At 44.2% G+C, this 19,532-nt stretch overlaps 1 protein-coding gene across 1 annotated transcript in view; it reads right to left on the bottom strand.

Annotated features, from left to right (window-relative positions):
* Positions 1 to 1,651: 1,651 nt before the first annotated feature.
* Positions 1,652 to 19,532, bottom strand: part of SEF (HIT-type Zinc finger family protein) — a 34,984-nt gene continuing 17,103 nt past the window's right edge. The window contains exons 4-5 of the mRNA XM_088975409.1: positions 2,211 to 2,317; positions 1,652 to 2,114 (exon numbers count right to left, since the gene is read on the bottom strand). Of these exons, the coding sequence (XP_088831535.1) occupies positions 1,911 to 2,114; positions 2,211 to 2,317 (311 nt within the window). The 3' untranslated portion in view covers positions 1,652 to 1,910. The remainder of the gene's footprint in view (positions 2,115 to 2,210; positions 2,318 to 19,532) is intronic.

Genomic DNA, 19,532 nt, shown 5'->3' with positions numbered 1-19,532 from the left:
CACAAGAGAAAAAGAACATTCAGAAAGAAACCCCCAACAAAGACAAATCATCCAAATTCAAAACTGAGGACAAACAATAAGAATCAGAACCACTTCCAGCCAAACACTAAAGAGGTGTTTGCCAATGTCTATGGTTGTCTTCTAAAGCAAAAAATAATTGCATTCTAGAAAGCAAAACCTTACACATTGGTAAAAACATACCTAAGTGAAACTAAAAGGGGTACACAGAGTCCGGTAGCTGAAACAACAGAATCTAGAGATCATAGGACTCTTGTTACCTGAAAAAACAGTCTGTAAATGTGAACCATCTACAAAGAAGAGAAGCCAAAGATAATAATGAACTAAATTCCTACAGAATTAAAATGAAGAGGTATATAGGGTAAAACCACATGGTCAAAATTGTTCTTCCTGGCTTCGTAAGTCCTCTCCAAGGGGATTGAAATCCTTCTTCCTAGGTTCATTGTTCCTCTCCAGTGGGACTGAAAACATTCTTCCTGGGTTCGTCGTTCCTCTCCAGTTGCCCCTCTTCCTAGTTCTTTCCTCTTCAATTGCTACTCTTCAGCTGGCAAAAGCGGGCAAAGGGTTGCAATTCTTCCTTGTTCGTTCTTCACCCATGCTCCTCTTCGCATTGGGCAAAAGATGAAACTGGTGTAATAAAAGAGGAACCAGGATAGAGGGCAAAGGATATTTTAGTAAAAATAGGTGTACAATAACTCATATAGGGGTAAATATGCATTTTGAAAAAAATTATCATTGGTTTAACGTTTTTCGTCTTGGTCATTCACAGAAGGGAGGTTTATGTCGATTTTTTTTTGAAAATAGAATGGAGGTTTTTGCTAAAGTTAAACTATAGGAAAGGTTTTTATTTTTTTATAATTGTCAGAAACTTCAAACGAGGTTTTTGTAATTTACCCTTTATTTTAATTTGTCTGCACTGCAAACAAATAAAATAAGTACAAGTTGAAATAAAATGAATCATATATCATAATTTGCACTGAAATTATTTACATTCCCATACCTTTGCATCGATGCAAATGAAATTGCAGTGCATACAAACCACACCTTAATTTATAAAAGTCCTTTCACGGTTCCAATTACACTTACACTTTCATAATAATGAAATTAACTGACATGTAGATAATGCAATAATGTTGTAACTATTAGGAAAATGGGTAGATTTCTTTTTTACATCTTCAATCAAAGTATTTTAATTTTATATAAAAATTATGATGTATTTATTTTATAAAAAGAGCTAATGTATTTGTGTGCCTACACATTATTCTGTCTTCTGGTAATTTTGAAGTTGAAGGTTTGTTTGTAAAAATAGATGTTATGAAAAAATCATTAGAATGAAATAATTTAATAATTTAAAAGCTAAATTAGAATAACATTTATTTTAAATAAACAAAAATATCAATACATTGATATAAAAGTAGAATCTGCGATTTGAAAGAAAATCTAGATTTTTTTTACCATTCCAAAAAATATATATATTTAACATTTCCATTAACATAATAACAATAAACTAGCATTATGGACCTTGTCATGAAGAAAATCACAAAGGCTTAGTATGGAAAGAGTGCAAATACAATTTGCACTGTACATATTTGTATTTACACTCTTCCTGGCAAAAAAGACAACAGAAATGGGGTTTTGTATAAACATATGGGGTTACCGGGTGGATCAACAAAACAACAGTTTACCACATTTTTAACGCCGAGTTCTCTTATGTACATCCAAATATACAACAAAAAACAGAAGATATGCACGATCTCTTGTCCTTGTGAATATTACAGGTTCTCATAAACTACATCCAAAAGAAGAGGAGAAACCTCAATTTTGTGGTCTTGAATAATGTGCATCTTTGAGTAAAGATTGCTCACCCGACCTGTCTCCCAGTCCCAGCAAAACTAGGCAACAAATTTCAGGCAACGAGTGTCATTATGAATATTCTGGCAGCGGCATGAACAGAAACGCACCCCGCACCTCACACAAGTATAGTTGGCTGTGTATCCACAGACAGTACAAAAGTTGCGTCGTGAGGTACAACTAGGAGGTCCCACTGCAGCCTTCAAATAACTGGGTACATGCGAAGGTAAGGACTCTAGGTTTGCCTGATTTAACAAAAAGAAATTATGAGACATGTCAGGTTGTCAGCAAGATTACAGGAACAAATAGAGAACACACATTATATGCACTTCCCTTATTACCTCCTGTAAGAGCTCCAGGAACGTTCTTGGGGCCTTCTTTGCATTCTCAAGTGCTTTTGCCTGCCGAGTTTTACGTTTTGTGTTCTTGGATTGTCTTTTCATATATGCTGCAACATAAAGTTGATGGAATACCTAAGTACACTAAGATGACCATGGCTAAACAGGAAAACAGTTGAGACCATCTCAGACAAAAGCATTCCACATTGAAAAGATCAGAAGAACCCTTCTTCTGGCAAAAATAAAAGGTGGGGACTAGGGATTGAGAATTTGATCAAGGCCTAATGCAAGATGTTTTAGAAGAATAGTTGTAGATGCTAACCATCCAAATCTACCAATTATTTTGTCACAAGAAACAACACATACCTAGAAACATCATCCCCTTACAGTAGCTACCCCTCCCATGTGGCTAAACAAGACAGGTGGATTGGGCAGGTCATATTTGTGAGACGATTGATTATCCTGCCATTGATTAAGAATTGCAAAGACCAGGAGGGGATAGGAAAGGTTCCCGTCCTTCAAGTGTATGCCATGTGTAAGGCTCAGGCAGAGAGGATGCTAATGTCTATCAAACCCTACCCACCCATACACTCAAATCATCAATAGTAACCAGCAAGAAAAAAGCATCTCAGGATTCTGGAGAAAAGTGTTTAAAGGAAGAGGAAAAGATTATGCATGCACTGACGTACGAGTCAGTACCTAGAGTCAGCATATTTAATTAATTATCATTGGCATTCAAAAAGTGGAACAGAAGTTAAATCATCATGCCTCAATGTTATGGGCCCACGCGTAGGATCTCGTCACGGGTCGGTCCGCCAGGAGAGACTCCTGTCTTCCCATGCCCTTGCCCTTGTGTACAGACCCTATTGTGGCAATCGCGTGAGTGATTTGTCCAAGAGATCACCCGAACTCTCCTAATACCTTTCTTGGTTGAAAATTGAATGCCTTTATTTCAATTCGTGGCTCCTTAAATAGGAGGTTACAGAAGGAAATTCCTAATTAAACTCAAACTCCAACTTGAACTCAAACTCCTAATTACCTACTCCTAATGGTAACACAACTCTTACTTAAGATAAGATAAGATAAGATAAGGATAAGGAATGGAGTAGCTGGCGGCGAGTTTGGCGAGCAGAGCTGACGTGGTAAGATAAGTGCGGACCCACCCTAATGAGCTATCGTGTGGGTCCCGCCCTACTACTGCTGCCGTGTGGCGCGTGCGTCTCACAATGCTGCTGTTGGGCGGTGCGGCCTGCTGTGCGTGCTGCTGCCTATGACTACGCCGCAGTGTGCTACCGGGCGGTGTGTCCATAACATCACACCCCTCCTGGACTACGAGCTTGTCCTCAAGCTTGAGTTCGGGGTAGGCGCTGTGAAGATCGGTCCAGGGGATCCAGGTGGCCTCAGCTGATGGTAATCCGTCCCATTCTACTAGAACCTCAAAGGTACCCTGATTGATGCACGACTGTACAAGAGCCCGAGGTAGGAGGATGGGTTTGTCGTCCTTTAGAGGTGGTAGAGGAGGCACTTGGTCCGACGGAGTCCCTGTAAAAGGCTTCAGGAGGGACACATGGAAGATGTCATGGATTCTGTTGTGCTCTGGTAGCTCGAGTTGATAGGCAACCTTCCCGATCTGCCTGAGAACCTTGAAGGGCCCGTAAAATTTTGGGGCCAGCTTGGGGGGTCCTCGATGCCTGAGGGAGAGCTGTCAGTAGGGTTGGAGCCTTAGCCAAATGAATTGTCCCGGCTTGAAGGTGACTTCGCGGTGGTGCTGATCGTAGGCGTGCTTCATGCGCGCCTGTGCCTGCTGTAGGCGCAAGGAGACTTCGGCCAAGAGGGCGTCGCGATCTTGGAGGTTGTGATCGACTTCTTCCAGTCGTGTTGAGCTTGGCTTGTACGATAGGAGGCAAGGAGGGTCTCGGCTATATACCACCCGAAAGGGAGTCATGCCAAGGGAGGAGTGGTAGGATGTGTTATAACAGTATTCTGCCCACGAAAGGCACTCCACCTAGCGCCTGGGCTGGTATCCCACAAGGCAACGGAGGTACACCTCTATTGTCCGCTTCACCACCCTTGTTTGGCCGTCTATCTATGGATGGTAGGCAGAGGAGAAGGCGAGGTCTGTTCCCTGCAGTCGGAAGAGCTCCTTCCAGAAGGCACTGGTGAAGATCGGGTCCCTGTCACTTACGATGGACTCAGGTAGCCCATGTAATCGAAAGATGTGGCCGAAGAAGGCGTGGGCCACTGAGACCGCACTGTAGGGGTGAGATAAGGGAAGGAAGTGGGCATACTTTGAGAAGCGGTCCACTACTACAAATATCGCCGATTTCCCTCCCACCTTGGGTAAGCCTTCGATGAAGTCCATGGAAATATCTGCCCAGATCTGAGTGGGGAGGGCGAGGGGTTGGAGCAGGCCTGATGGGTGCAAGTTTTCCCACTTCTGCTGCTGGCACATTGAATAGTTCTGGATGAAGTCCCGTACCGAAGCCTTCATGCCCCGCCAGTGGAAATCTGCATGGATGCGGTGCAATGTTTTCTGGATACCCTCATGTGTGGCGTTGTGTATGCTGGAGATAACGGAGGGAATTAAGGGGAAGTTGGTTGGAAGATAAATTCTACCTTTGTACAGTACCAACCCGTCCTGTGTGCTCCAATTGGAGTTGGCCGTTCCCGCCTGTATTATCCTGAGCAGATCGCTCCATTTGGGTGACTATGGCAGTTCATTCCGAATGTCATCCAGCAGGGAGGCTCGGGGCTGTGAGATTGCATGGAGTAGCATGTCATCGTCACGACGGGACAAGGCATCTGCGACACGGTTCAAGGCCCCCGCCTTGTAGTCCACCCGAAAGTTGAATCCAAGGAGTTTGCTGACCCAATGCTACTGTGGCGAGGTGGTGAGCCGTTGTTCCAACAGATATTTGAGGCTGTAACGGTTCGTCTTGACTATGAAGGATTTGCCCCACAGGTACGACATCCAGTGTTGCACTGCCTTAGCTAGGCCAATAAGTTCTCGTTCGTAGGCGAGCAACTTAATGTGGCGGTCGGCCAGCTTGCGGCTGAAAAAGGCGATTGGGTGCCCTTGTTGCTGTAGTATCGCGCCTATGCCGGTGCCGGAGGTGTCACTCCACTGTGAACTCAAGATCAAAGTTTGGCAACTGTAGAACTGGTGTGGAGAAGAGGGCTTCACTTAATTTTACAAAGGTTGCTTCAACTATACCGTCCTAGAGGTAGGCATTTTTCTTGAGCAGACCTGTTAGCGGGGCTGCCAGCAGTTTGTAATTGTGAACGAACTTGCGATAGTAGTCGGTCAGCCCTAGGAAACCACGGAGGGCCTTGGCGGATTGCGGTCTGGGCCATTCTTTGATGGTCTGAATCTTGGAGTCATCCACAGTGACCCCTTGACCACTAATCATATGTCCTAAGTAAAGGACCCTGCATTCCCCAAAGGAGCATTTTGACCGTTTGAGGAAGAGCTGATGTTGTTGTAGGAGTTCAAGAACAGTTCGCAGATGCTGCACGTGCTCCACCCAAGATTTGCTATAGATTAGGATGTCATCAAAAAATACCAAGACAAATCTGTGGAGATGGGAGTGAAACACCTCGTTCATCAGGGCCTGGAAAGTGGATGGCGCGTTGCTAAGACCAAAGGGCATGACCAAGAACTCGAAGTGGCCATGGTGTGTTCTGAAGGTCGTTTTCTCTACATCTTCTGGGGTAATTCGGACCTGGAAGTATCCTGATCGAAGGTCTTATTTGGAGAAGTATTGCGCTCCATGGAGTTCGTCTAACAACTCATCTACGACTGGAATGGGAAACTTATCCTTGACCGTCCGACTGTTAAGTTCTCTGTAATCCACACAGAATCTCCAAGTCCCGTCTTGCTTGGGCACCAAGAGAACTAGGGAGGAGAAGGGGGAGCAGCTGGGGCAGATGATCCCTTGTTGTAACATGTCTGCGCACTGCCTTTCTATTTCATCTTTCTATTGATGTGGGTAGCGATAGGGCCTGACAACAACGGGATTTGATCCAGTAATCAGAGGGATTCGGTGGTCGCAAGCTCTGGGAGGTGGAAGCCCCTTGGGCTCCTTGAATACTGCAGAGAAGTCCATAAGGAGCCTTTCCATATCTATTGAGCGTGAGTCCCCACCTTGGAGTGTATGTAGCTGTGCCCTTGTTCTTATTCTGGTTCCCCGCCATGTGACTGGTTTGCCATCCAAGTGGAAGGTCATGGTCAGGGCGGCAAAGTCCCATAGAATTGGTCCAAGCGTGACCATCCATTTAACACCTAGGACGATGTCAATTTCGTCCAAGGATAGCACGAACAAATCTGCTTGGAAGGACTCTGTTCCGACCTGAATTTTGGTGTCTTTGCAAATTCTGGGGCTGTGAACTCTCTCCCCGTTTGCCACGGCCACCTGTAATTGTGGTCTTCTTTTCATGGGCAGTTCTAACCTGCGGGCCGCCTATTCGCTAATGAAGTTGTGGGTGCTACCCGAGTCTATCAGAATACGGACTGGCCGCCCTGCTATCAATGCTCTCAGATGCATGGTTTGGGAGGTCTTGACCCCCGTAATGGCATGGAGGGAGATTTTTGGTTTTGACGTTGCAGGCTTGTCTTCTTCCTCTTCGGGTTCTTCTACTAGAAGACGGAACAACTTCTTACACTTGTGGCCGGCGGAGTACAGGTCATCGCAGTTGAAGCACTGCCCCCTTGCACGCCATTCCGCCATCTCGGCTCGGGTCAGCCGCCTAATGGGGGGTGCAGACCTGCTGCTTCCTATGCTTGACGCTGATCTGGAGGGGTTGCCCGCAGGCAGCCTTGGTTCTCTACTGGCGATCGAAGAGGGAGTCACTCCTACTGTCTTCGAAGGCGTCCATGTTGCTGTCGGCCGTCCTATACTGAAGCCCCTGTGGGAGATCCGCATCTTCATTTCGAAGGTGTGTGCGAGGTTCATAGCTGTGACTAGATTAGGGGGGTGCTGCATCTCGACATCCACCCTTAGGGGTTCCACCAGCCCTGCTGTGAACATATCGACTTGCTGGTCTGGGTGTATCGAGGCTACTCTGGCGAGAAGAGTTTGGAATTGGCGTTGATAATTCGCCATAGTCCCGGTCTGCTTGAGGTTGATCAGCTCGCCCAGTGGGTTGCTCGTCAGCGGGGGTCCAAATCGGAGGAGGCAATAGGATTTGAATTGTTCCCAACTAAGCCCGGGTTCTTCCTGCTCTAGTCAGTAGAACCAGAGTTGTGCCTCTTCTGTGAGGTGGAAAGCGGCCAAACTGACCTTGTCTCTGTCATCGGTGCGTTGGTTGCGAAATAACTGTTCGCAGCGGTGCAACCATCCCAGTGGGTCTCTAGCGCCGTTGTAGGACGAAAATTCTAGCCGACTGTATTTGGGGATAACAGCGACAGTCGGGGTGGCCGTCTGATGTTCGCCAGACGTTTCTGCCCAGTCCGATCTGAAAGAAAGGTAGGATCCATCTAATGGACGCCATAAAGGTTGCGGAATGGGTGGACGAATTTCAAAAATTTCCTACCTTCTCCCAACTGGGAATCATATTCCCTAAATTTAGAATACAATATTCAAGGATCCTACTTGAACCATAATCAAACCAGATCTGTACCAAAAGATAAATGGGAGGAATATACCTGATCCGGAGAAGCAGTATCTCCCAAAGTTGGTGTTCACGCCCAAAGAATGCTCCAAGATCCGTTCCTGCTGAAGATGACACAGCTGTGGATGGAACAGAACTAGCAGGGTGCGTCCTACACACTGGATCCTTCACAAGAATCCTCTAGAAACACTATACACTGAATCCTTTTAGTCTTTGTTGCAAGACTAATGTCAAGAACAGATTTCTTGACTTTCTTTTTCTGCAAAGATCTAATCTTGCAAAAAACAGATGGCGGCGGCAGGAGAAATCTAAAGGCGAAAAGGCTGAACTGCCTTTTTTTCTTTTTCTGGAGTATGAAATGAGATCCTATCTCAATTCACAGGAGATATCCTATATCTCTTCAAGGTGGTTCGAAATCTGATATTTCTCTCTTTTGGGTTTCTCCTCCTTTCTTCTTGATTAAGAATCCTCCTAATTAGGAGTTATCCCAATCCAAATCAGTATTTGGATAGGGGATAATCTTAATCCTATCTGCAGAAAAAGTTAGCTTACTCCTGATCTTATCAGGAGGTTACCAGATTCAAATCTAATTTGAATTTGGTCTCCAAGAGTGGATAAGGCTAAAGGCCCAATCCTTTTACTAACATTAATCTCAGATTCGCCCCAAGGATGGGTGATCATATCAGCCCACCTCGAAATGGGCTTCTGGCCCATTAAGTGTTCAGTGTCTAACTACTTTCCAATTTGCTGCCCAGTTGGGCTTCTTTGTATGGCGTGGGACCCAAGCATTGATCTACACACCAGCCACATGGGTTCGGCCCAGCCTTTAATACAAGGCCCAGCCGAATTCACTAAAAAACTCAATGAACCCCTTGAGTCCATCATATGGACCCTATGGGCCCAACACTTACATTAAGTGGTCCCTGGGCCAAGCCATCTTATAAGAACCCAGGGACTGTGGGCAGGTGCAAGATTAGCCCATCAGGTATTATCCTCAATGGTCTTACACTTAACCTCTCAGCCCTTAATGATCAAGCACTGCTCGACAAGAGAGGACCTCTCCCTCGGCTGCAAGGAACAGTGCCGCACTCTCCTCTCACATGGATCCCGGGAATTAAAACCATTTGCAAACAATTTGAAACCGTACATATATATATAAATATATTAATTTTGCAAAACAAAATTCCAACGATTGAAATCAATTGCCGGCAGTTTGGTTTCCATCAGAGAGAGTGCATTCCCGATCATTACCCTTTGTCCGACAAAGTGGCTGATTCTATCACTATGATCACCCACTCAGATGAATTCTCAAACTGCCCCAACATACCCAGGTTTTGATCCCCACTAAGGATCTCACTGATTGGCATATCAAAGGCAGCCTGATCCAACACCTAGTGAAGTGTCATAATCGAGTCTAGGGGTCAGGTGTAACTTTCCAGTTTTGCCCATCTATCTTCAAGGTCCAGGGCAAGACTGAAAATCTGGTCCGGTTCAAGGATTCAAGTAACCCCCTACTGCATGTGCCTCGAGTCTTACCCTGATGGCTGAGACAGGCCATCCCAACACTTGGTGGCACACCAGCATCAGCCTTGGCAGGATAAATCTCCCCAGACTTATCCAACGGCTGTGAACATTTAAAACTAACATGAATCTCTATAAATGTCCAGTTTTAGGGTTTTACACAGAATTAAACCAAACAACATGAATCAAACATGCACTTTATTTATTTCCACTAAATAACAAAAGTACATCAAATCAGATTGAAGCTAAGGGCATACAAAAACTGTCTTACAGCTCCCACTTGCACTTAGGTCCAATCTGGTACAAGCCAGAGTCCCATACTTTCCACGTGTTTCTCAAACACCTTCTGTGTCAGTGGCTTAGTCAATGGGTCTGCCACATTATCCACTGATGCTACCTTCTGAATCAGGACGTCCCCTCTACCAACGATCTCCCGCAGTACATGGTACTTTCTCTCGATGTGCTTTGACTTCGAGTGAGCCCGAGGCTCTTTAGCCTAGGCGATTGCTCCATTGTTGTCACACAACAACGGGATGGGAGATGTGCTGAATGGAATCGCTCCCAATTCGTGTATGAACTTCTTCATCTACACGGCTTCCTTGGCAGCTTCACTTGCGGCAATGTACTCGGCCTCAGTTGTGGAGTCTACAGTGGACCCCTGTTTGCTGCTTTTCCAGCAAACAGCACACGATCCTATCGTGAAAACATACCCAGATGTAGACTTTCTATCATCTGGATCCAACTGGAAATCGGCATCGGTATACCCTAGAACTTGCAGTGAACTACCATCGAATACCAGACAAAACTCTTTTGTCCTTCGAAGGTATTTGAGTATGTTCTTCACAGTAGTCCAATGCTCCTGCCCTGGGTTTGCCTGGAATCTGCTTACCACACTCACCGCCTGAGCAATGTCAGGGCGAGTGCACAGCATGGCATACATGATGCTCCCTATGGATGAGGCATAGGGAACGTCTCTCATGCTCTCAATCTCCTCAGAGTTCTTGGGAGACATCTTCTTGGAGAGAGTGACTCCGTGCCTGAAAGGAACGTTTCCTTTCTTGGAGTTCTCCATGCTGTACCTCTTGACAATTTTGTCAATATAAGCAGCCTGGGATAATCCAATTATCCGCTTCGATCTATCTCTATAGAGTTGAAGACCCAGTATGTATGAAGCTTCTCCAAGATCTTTCATAGAGAACTGCTGTGATAGCCATACCTTGACCGAGGTCAACATTCCTACATCATTCCCAATGAGTAGGATATCGTCCACGTACAACACCAAAAAGGTGATCTTATCCCCATTGGACTTCCTGTAAACACAGGGCTCATCCAAATTCTGCTCAAAGTCAAACGTTTTGACTGCAGAATCAAAACGGATGTTCCAACTCCTAGAAGCCTGCTTAAGTCCATATATGGATCTATTAAGTTTACATACCATGTGTTCTTGACCAGCAGCAATGAAGCCTTGCGGCTGCTGTATGTAGATATCTTCACTAAGATCTCCATTCAGGAACGCGGTTTTGACATCCATTAGACAAATCTCGTAGTCATGGTACGCTGCTACAGCTAGCAGGATCCTAATGGATTTAAGCATGGCCACGGGCGAAAAGGTTTCCTCATAGTCGATGCCTTCTTTCTGAGTATACCCTTTCGCCACCAAACGAGCTTTAAAGGTCTCAATCCTGCCATCGGGGCCCTTCTTCCTCTTGTAGATCCATTTGCAACCAATTGCTTTTACTCCGGAGGGCGGATCCACTAGAGTCCAGACTCCATTGGTCTCCATTGAGTCCATTTCAGCTCTCATGGTCTCCACCCACTTCTGGGAGTCTATATCTAACATAGCTTCTGCGTAAGTCATGGGATCCTCCTCACTAGTCAAGGTTTCCACCAGGTAACTATCCTGGTCATAATCATATCGGACTGGTGGTCTGGATACCCGGGTGGTTCTTTTAGGTTGGTCATTACCTGGATTTGTGGGACATCTCCCACTGCTCCTGAGCTCTCATCATCAAGAACTATTTCCTGACGATGGGTGTCCAGGATGTAATCGGATTCTAAGAATTGGGCGTTTCGACTGCAGAACACTTTCTGCTCACTCGGGTCATAGAATAGATAACCCACCGAATCCTTTGGGTAGCCTATAAACAGGCAACGACTGGTTTTAGATTCCAACTTGTCCGCACTTGTTCTTTTAACGTGTGCAGGACAATCCCAAATCTTCAAGTGTCTTACACTTGGCTTCCTTCCGGTCCAAAGTTCATATGGAGTTTTCGGAACTGATTTGGTTGGAACCCGATTCAGCACGTAAATTGCAGTCTCTAATGCGTATCCCCAAAAGGATGTGGGTAATTGTGAGCGTACGAGAAGAGACCGGACCATGTCCAACAAGGTCCTATTCCTCCTCTCTGAAACACTGTTGAATTGAGGTGTAGCAGGAGGAACTAATTGTGACACTATCCCATTGGCCTTTAAGTAGTCCCTGAATTCGTCAGAGAGATACTCGCCACCTCGATCTGATCGAAGGGCCTTAATTTCTCTCCCTAACTGTTTCTCAACTTCCTGTCTGAACTCTTTGAACTTTTCAAATGATTCAGACTTATGTCTCATTAGGTAGACGTAACCATATCGTGAAAAATCATCTGTAAAGGTGATGAAGTACACGTGTTGATTCCGTGTCCTAACACTCAGGGGACCACATACATCAGTATGTATCAGGTCAAGTGTGCCTTCAGATCTTTCAGGCTTACCGTCAAATGGCCGCTTAGACATCTTGCCTTGAAGGCAAGGTTCACAAGTGGGAAGATTTTCTACGGTTAGAAAATCCAAAGGACCATCCTTTACCAGCCTTGTGATTCGGTCAATACCGATATGGCCAAGTCGGTAATGCCAGAGGCACGTGAGACTTTACTGTATCACGATTCATTTTCTTGGGATTTTCGACCGACGTAGTTTCGGTTAAGTTAGTTTCCAGAGAATGATGTAGAACATAGAGACCGTTCTCTAGTTCCCCGCATGCGATGAATTTATTATTCCGTTTAACAGTAATCATATTACTAAAATAAACAGTATATCCATCAGCACACAGTTTTGAAACAGAAATTAAATTTCTTCTCAAGTTCTGTACATAAAGACAATCTTTAAGTACAAGTATTCCTTCTTTAAAAACTAATTCTACTGTTCCTATTGCCGGTGCTGCAACACTTGCAGTTGTTCCCAAGAATAGATCCTCGGCTCTCTGCAACATATTGCTGAGTTCCTGGACGCTGACATTCAGCTTATTCATATTGTAGTTCATTGTGAATGCATTGAAGGAAGATGGCAAAGAATTGAGGATGGCATCCACTTGCGTGCCAAGATCTAGCCCGGATCCAAGAGCTTCAAATTCGTTAATGTATCCCATCATCCGAAGACAATGGTCATGAACTTTCTGCTCTTTGGTCATCTGCGCGGTCATGAACAATTTCAGGACCTTCTGTCGAGTAGAACGGTTCTGCTCTTCATACATTGTTCTTAGACTGTCCAATATGTCATTGGCTAGTTCGATCTGATCGAACTGCCTCTGTATTGAGTTGTTTAATGAGGCAATGACAAAGCAGCGGGCTAGGGAGTTCTTATCCTCCCACTCTTGGTAGTCCCTCTTACGGGCCTTAGAAGCCCTATCACCCGGACGTTCCGGGGCAGGATTTTTCACCACCTTGTCTAACTTTTCGGAAGTTAGAACCAGCATAAGATTTCTATACCAGTCGGCATAGTTTGGGCCCTTAAGCTTGTTATCGTCTAGAAGCTTTGCAAATTGACTGTTTGCCATTTTCTGATAAAATAGCAAAATCATTAGTCCACAACCTTAGTTTGATTCATGCTACCTACATAGATATGGCTTTTAATCTATGTTCCATTCCCATTTGTTCATCTCTGAGATTTCCCTCCTTTCTCAGTGACGGAGACGACGAAATGTCTCTGGAAATGTGGGAAATCACATGGGGTGCGTGAAGCCAACTGTTTCAGCTGCATAACCCCACCACCTTTCTGTGACGGATCATATCCACTCATCAAATGAGTTTCCCTTAGGCCTCTGTCAGACAAGGTTCAGAGCCATTTTCAGGTAAACCTTTCTGTCCAGTGAGTGCTTACCCATCTTATTCAGGTTACGCCAAGGTACCGTGAGAGAGTTCCCATTTTCTGGTGAAACCCCTCCCACATCGGTCTATGACGCCCCTATCATCTTATGAAACACTCTAATAGATCCAACAGCAAATGGATAGCCCAATTTTATGGTGCGCTTCCTCATTACTGATTGACCCATCATTGTGCTAATGACGGAAGGCCTTTAGAGAGTCCATCATATGGGTCTCCCTATCACATGCATTCATATTTGCTAGAGGGAACAAAATTACGCCCTAGTTTTAATTTAGGTCAAACCAGAGTGGCTCCCACTGACTTTCATAAAGTCAGATTTCTGGTGGGCCTTAATCGACTAAGGGTTCTATACGCATCCCTTTTCAGGGTTGTGGGGCCCACCAAGCAAAGAGGGGTCATCCAATGACTTTGAAGGACACCATGGCAATGATGTGCATTTAGCCATGGTGTGCGCAAGAGCCACTAACGAGTATTCATGGGCCAAGTACTTATGGCCCATGGTCGCAGCACATCAAACATCCAAACATCACATGTAAAGGAGGAATTGATCCAATCAATTAACTGCTGTAAAGCCCATCGAATAGCCCATTGAAATCCAAGTCATTAACAATTAATGTCTACTAGGTGTATGGGCTGAATCGCAGATAGCAGTTCGGCCCATACAGCTTATCTCACAGTAATGGGCCTTTTGCAGTTTTAACCCTTTAAAACTGGGCTTTACAGGTGGGCTGAATTAATCCCTGTAATTGAACATCAAATTTGGAACAGCAAGTGTGAGAAACACAGACTGAAAAACAGTCCCTATCGAACCCTAGATTCGGTCCAAACAGTTTTGGTCCAATCTAGTCCGAGAGGATCCAAAACTGATTTTCAATTCAAGAATTAATTCATGAAAGATCTGAAATTAATAAATTTGATTTCAAACAATCACAAATCAAACTATGGACTGTTCGCACCACCTGCAAAACAGAGGTTAATCACAAGGGTTGCAGTTTCACAAACTGCAAATCGCACAAAGCGATTTCTCCAACTGCAAATCTCCAGCGCCACCTTCTTCTTCCTTCTTCTTTAATCAAGAAAAATAACAGAAATCATATTTCTATTAATTACATTCTTGATCAAATCCTATACATTCAGTCTAAAAATAAAAAAAAATATTTACAAACCGAATTAAATAAATAGAAAGAAAAAGGGTGCGCAGACTATCTGCGCCAAATCTGCACTGCGATCTCCAGGTTCGAACAGTCCATTAAATCAAAATAAACAAAGAACAATTCTAAATAAATTTTGGATTTAATAAAAATTAATTTCAGATCAATCGCCCTTAACAAGAAACAATTTCTTGAAATAAAGAAAACAATCTGCGCAAATCTTGAAAGAACACCTTCTATCCATCTGCGCAGGGTCAGATCTAATTTTCTTTTGGTTCAAGATTCGAACATGTGGCTCTGATACCACTGAAAGAAAGGTAGGATCCATCTAATGGACGCCATAAAGGTTGTAGAATGGGTGGGCGAATTTCAAAAATTTCCTACCTTCTCCCAACTGGGAATCATATTTCTTAAATTTAGAATACAATATTCAAGGATCCTACTTGAACCATAATCAAACCAGATCTGTACCAAAAGATAAATGGGAGGAATATACCTGATCCGGAGAAGCAGTATCTCCCAAAGTTGGTGTTCACGCCCAAAGAATGCTCCAAGATCCGTTCCTACTGAAGATGACACAGCTGTGGATGGAACAGAACCAGCAGGGTGCCTCTTCTGTGAGGTGGAAAGCGACCAGACTGACCTTGTCTCTGTCATCGGTGCGCTGGTTGCGAAATAACTGTTTGCAGCGGTGCAACCATCCCAGTGGGTCTCCAGCGCCGTTGTAGGACGGAAATTCTAGCCGACTGTATTTGGGGATAACAGCGACAGTCGAGGTGGCCGTCTGATGTTCGCCAGACGTTTCTGCCCAGTCCGATCTGCGGCTGTTGTTGGTGGTGGTTCCTTCTGAGTTTCTTTCCCTATTGGCTAAGAATGTCTCCAGCAAGCGTCAAAGCTCTCGGACATCATCCTTGACCTCACGTACCTCCATGCTGGTCTCTGCAAATTTGTGCTCTAGTTCGTGGACCTTGGAAGACAGAGGCTCTTGTTCCCCCATGACGATAGGCTCTGATACCAGAATGTTATGGGCCCGCGCATAGGATCTCGTCACGGGTCGGTCCACCGAGAGAGACTCCTGTCTTCTCTTGCCCTTGCCGTTGCGTACGGACCCTATTGTGGCAATCGTGTGGGTGATTTGTCCAAGAGATCACCCGAACTCTCCTAACACCTTTCTTGGTTGAAAACTGAATGCCTTTATTTCAATTCGTGGCTCCTTAAATAGGAGATTACAGAAGGAAACTCCTAATTAAACTCAAACTCCAACTTGAACTCAAACTCCTAATGGTAACACAACTCTTACTTAAGATAAGAGAAGATAAGGATAAGGAATGGAGTAGCTAGCGGCGAGTTTGGCGAGCAGAGTTGACGTGGTAAGATAAGTGTGGACCCACCCTGATGAGCTGTCGTGTGGGTCCCGCCCTACTGCTGCTGCTGCCGTGTGGCACGCACGTCTCACAGTGCTGCTGTTGTGTGGTGCGTGCTGCTGCTGTGCAGTGTGTTGCGCACTGCCGGGTGGTGCGTGCTGCGCGCTGCTGGGCGGTGCGCGCTGCTGTGCGGTACTATCGGGTGGTGCGTGCTGCTGTGCGTGCCGCTGCCTATGACTATGCCGCAATGTGCTGTCAGGCGGTATGTCCATAACACTCAAGTCTAGTGAACAATAGCTATAGGAACAGAGATAGGAAAAATGTAAACTATTTGGACTTGAAGGATGGAAGAAAAGCTAAAACAAACTGAAAACAAATACCAGTTAATGAGTTTAAAAACAAAATTATTACCCAAGTAGTTCGTTTCCTCCTGGCATTTCTAATGTTTTTTTAGTGCAAAATTCTTAAACTACCCCTAAGGTTTAGGAAGTTGACTAACTATACCCCTACTATTTCAGTATTGTCTTAAAGTACCACTACTGTTTCTGACAATTGACTAAATCTTCCTTCCCATCAGTGTCTGTTAATGGAAGGATTAAAAAGACTACTTTGCTCATCATTTTTCTTTAAATTTTCAAAATGAACTGTACATCGTCCTCAACCTTGAGATGAGGACAGACCCTGAATATAAGGTCTAAAACGCCAAAGACAACAATGATCACTTGATTCTTGAATCTCTCTCCTCACCTCTTTCCCGAACTGTCAACCAAGGCATTGCTGCCACCAACAGGTTCCAGCTCTAATACGAAGACTGAAACTCTTGAAAAGATCTAACTGGCATAACTCTGCAAGGGGAAACAAAAAAAAGAGAGAGAGAGAGAGAGAGAGGATTGCACATTGCAGTGTCAACTTCAGATTTGTTATCTGTGGATACATTCAGCCTAATGACAGGTCGCCGAATGTTTTCTTCAAATGGCAATTACTCAATCAAAAAGAAATATGCCCTATAATATTTATTTGGAATAAACGTCTGACTAAATTTGGCCAAATGGCAATTAATTAAAATTTGTTTTCGTTTGAACTGCATATTGGCGGTAGATTATATCAAGAAAGTCTCGCTTTCCCTTACGTTCATGAGCCTTCTTCATCCCCCCTTCGATCCCTTACAAGTCCATCCAAGCGATATGGAATGAAGTCGTCGATGTCATAAGCTCCATGACCATTCCTTGAACTCGTTAAACTCCAACCCTTTTGTTGCAAACGCACGCCGGCTAAGAGAGAGAGAGAGAGAGGGAGTTCTTGCGGAGGGGAAAATGTTCCCACTAGGAAGAACATTCATAACCGGCAAATTAATCGAACTGCCATCACTACTACCGATGACGATTCCACCTGAATCTGACTAAAATGCGGGAGAGAAATAAACCTCAAAAAAATAGAATGCGATCACTGATAACTCTGAATCGCCCATCATTGGTTCTCTTCATTGTAGGTATAGAATGCAATTCACGGTCTCCGTCCACCCGGCCACTGTAGGTATAGAAAACCAGAGTCTCCACAACCCGACCACCCATTGTTCCAGGCATTTTCTACATATTCTTTGAACAAAAAAAAAAAACTAGAAAATCAGGTCAGACGAATCAGTCTTCAACGGAAAGAAAATCCCTATGTTGCAACGAGTTGCAACGGTTCAGGGAGAGAAAATGAAGGGGGAGAGAGAGAGAGAGGTTAACGGTCACTACATTGGTCAACGACAATGGAAACGATGTCGGTGGAGGGGGTTATTGCCGTCATTGGGTTTGCTGGTGTTGAAAAGAAGAAGACAATGGAAGAGGAGAAGAAGATGAAGAAGGGAGAGGGAGAGGGACAAAGGGTAAAATTGGGTTTTAAAAAAATTATACATCATACGGTGTCACGTGTATACGACTTTGACAAAATATTAACAGATGTTGACGATAAGGGTAGAGCTAATCAATTGTCAGAAGCAATGGGGGTACTTTAAGACAATAGTCAAACAGTAGGGGTAGAGTTAGTCAATTAGCAAAACCTTAGGGGTACTATAAGAAATTTTCCCTTTTTTAATCAATAACAAGACCTTTTATTAAAGAAAATAAAGCAAGGTATAAAGGAATTTAAGGGGGAGGAAACAAATGCAGCATTAACCCCTCCACAAGAAAAACAAGAAATCGATTAAAACATAGGCCAAAACATTTGTTCCCTTCCCACCCCATGTTAGCAAGTGTATCTGCAAATGAGTTGGCACTTCACTTCACCCATTGGAGCTGAATCTCTACACTCCGAGTTAACCATTTGAACTCCCTTTTTTCATTAGCACGTTTCCATAATCAGCTCTTCTCCTTTTGCAACCATTCTATAACCAATTTTGTGTCTCCTTCAACAATTAACTTTTGTAGATTCAATTCCCTAGCCTTCTTTAACCCTTCCAATACTGCCATAACCTCAGCTCTAAGAGAATCACCCACCCCAATAGGACCAGAATACAACACAATAACTTTCCCTTCCTCATCTCTGAAAGCTCCTCCAATACCTGAAAGCCCCATATTACCTTCACTGCTCTCATCAAAGTTCAATTTAATAAATCCAAAAGCTGGTGTGAACTAAAAGAGCCAAGTTTTCATTTGGACTGGTGCTGAATTAGCCACTTCCATTTCTAACCAACATATCTATAGTGATATCTTCAAACCACTCTAGTTATCTTACCCACTGCACCACTCTAATAGTTATTGCTTCAACTATGGCCTCTTTACTCCTTCCTTTTTAGAAAAATTCCATGAGTTCCTTCAGCTGTGGTGTTAATTTAGGAGTCCAAAAGAATGAACATCAATAGCAAATGGGCAAGAAGTGTTTGGAGATCTAGGGGGATAAAGTGGGCGGTTGCTCCCTTGTGAGGGTCCTCAGGTGGGATTGTAACCTTGTAGAAAGAAGATTTTCTTATAGGAGTGGACGAATTAATAAGTGATCATTCTATTTCTCTAAAGTTCAGGCAGGTGGACGACAGTTTTGAATGGGTTCTAACAAATGTATATGGCCCCAACGGCTATAGGCAAAGGAAGAAATTGTGGGAAGAATTGAGTGATATTAGGGGCCTCTGGGAAGGACCATGGTGTGTAGGAGGGGATTTTAATGTAATGTAGTGAGATTCACAGAGGAAACCAACAACCCTAGATAGAGAGTGATAACCAGTATGAGATTGAGAGGAACATTAGGGTAATCTAACATCTAGGGCACTTCCTAGACTTACTTCAGATCACTGGCCTATAGTGATGTATAAGGAGGAAATGACAGGTGATGGACCTGCCCCTTTCAGGTTTGAGAACATGTGGTTGATCCATCCAGGCTTTATTGAGAAAATCAAAGAGTGGTGAGAAAACCAAAGAGTGGTGGGAGCAATTTAATTCGTCAGTAGAGTGGGAGGGAATGAGATTCCACAAGAAGCTTCAATTCCTAAAATCCCAAATAAAGGAGTGGAACCGACTGGAGTTTGGAAGAGTGGAGGAAAGAAAACAAATTTTGTTGGAGCAGAT

This window comes from Nelumbo lutea, chromosome 1, assembly GCF_056320005.1.
Source record: "Nelumbo lutea isolate HS-2025 chromosome 1, American lotus-T2T, whole genome shotgun sequence".
NCBI lineage: Eukaryota > Viridiplantae > Streptophyta > Magnoliopsida > Proteales > Nelumbonaceae > Nelumbo > Nelumbo lutea.
The sequence above is the reverse complement of the archived record's forward strand: the minus strand, read 5'-3'. Positions and strand labels throughout refer to the sequence as shown.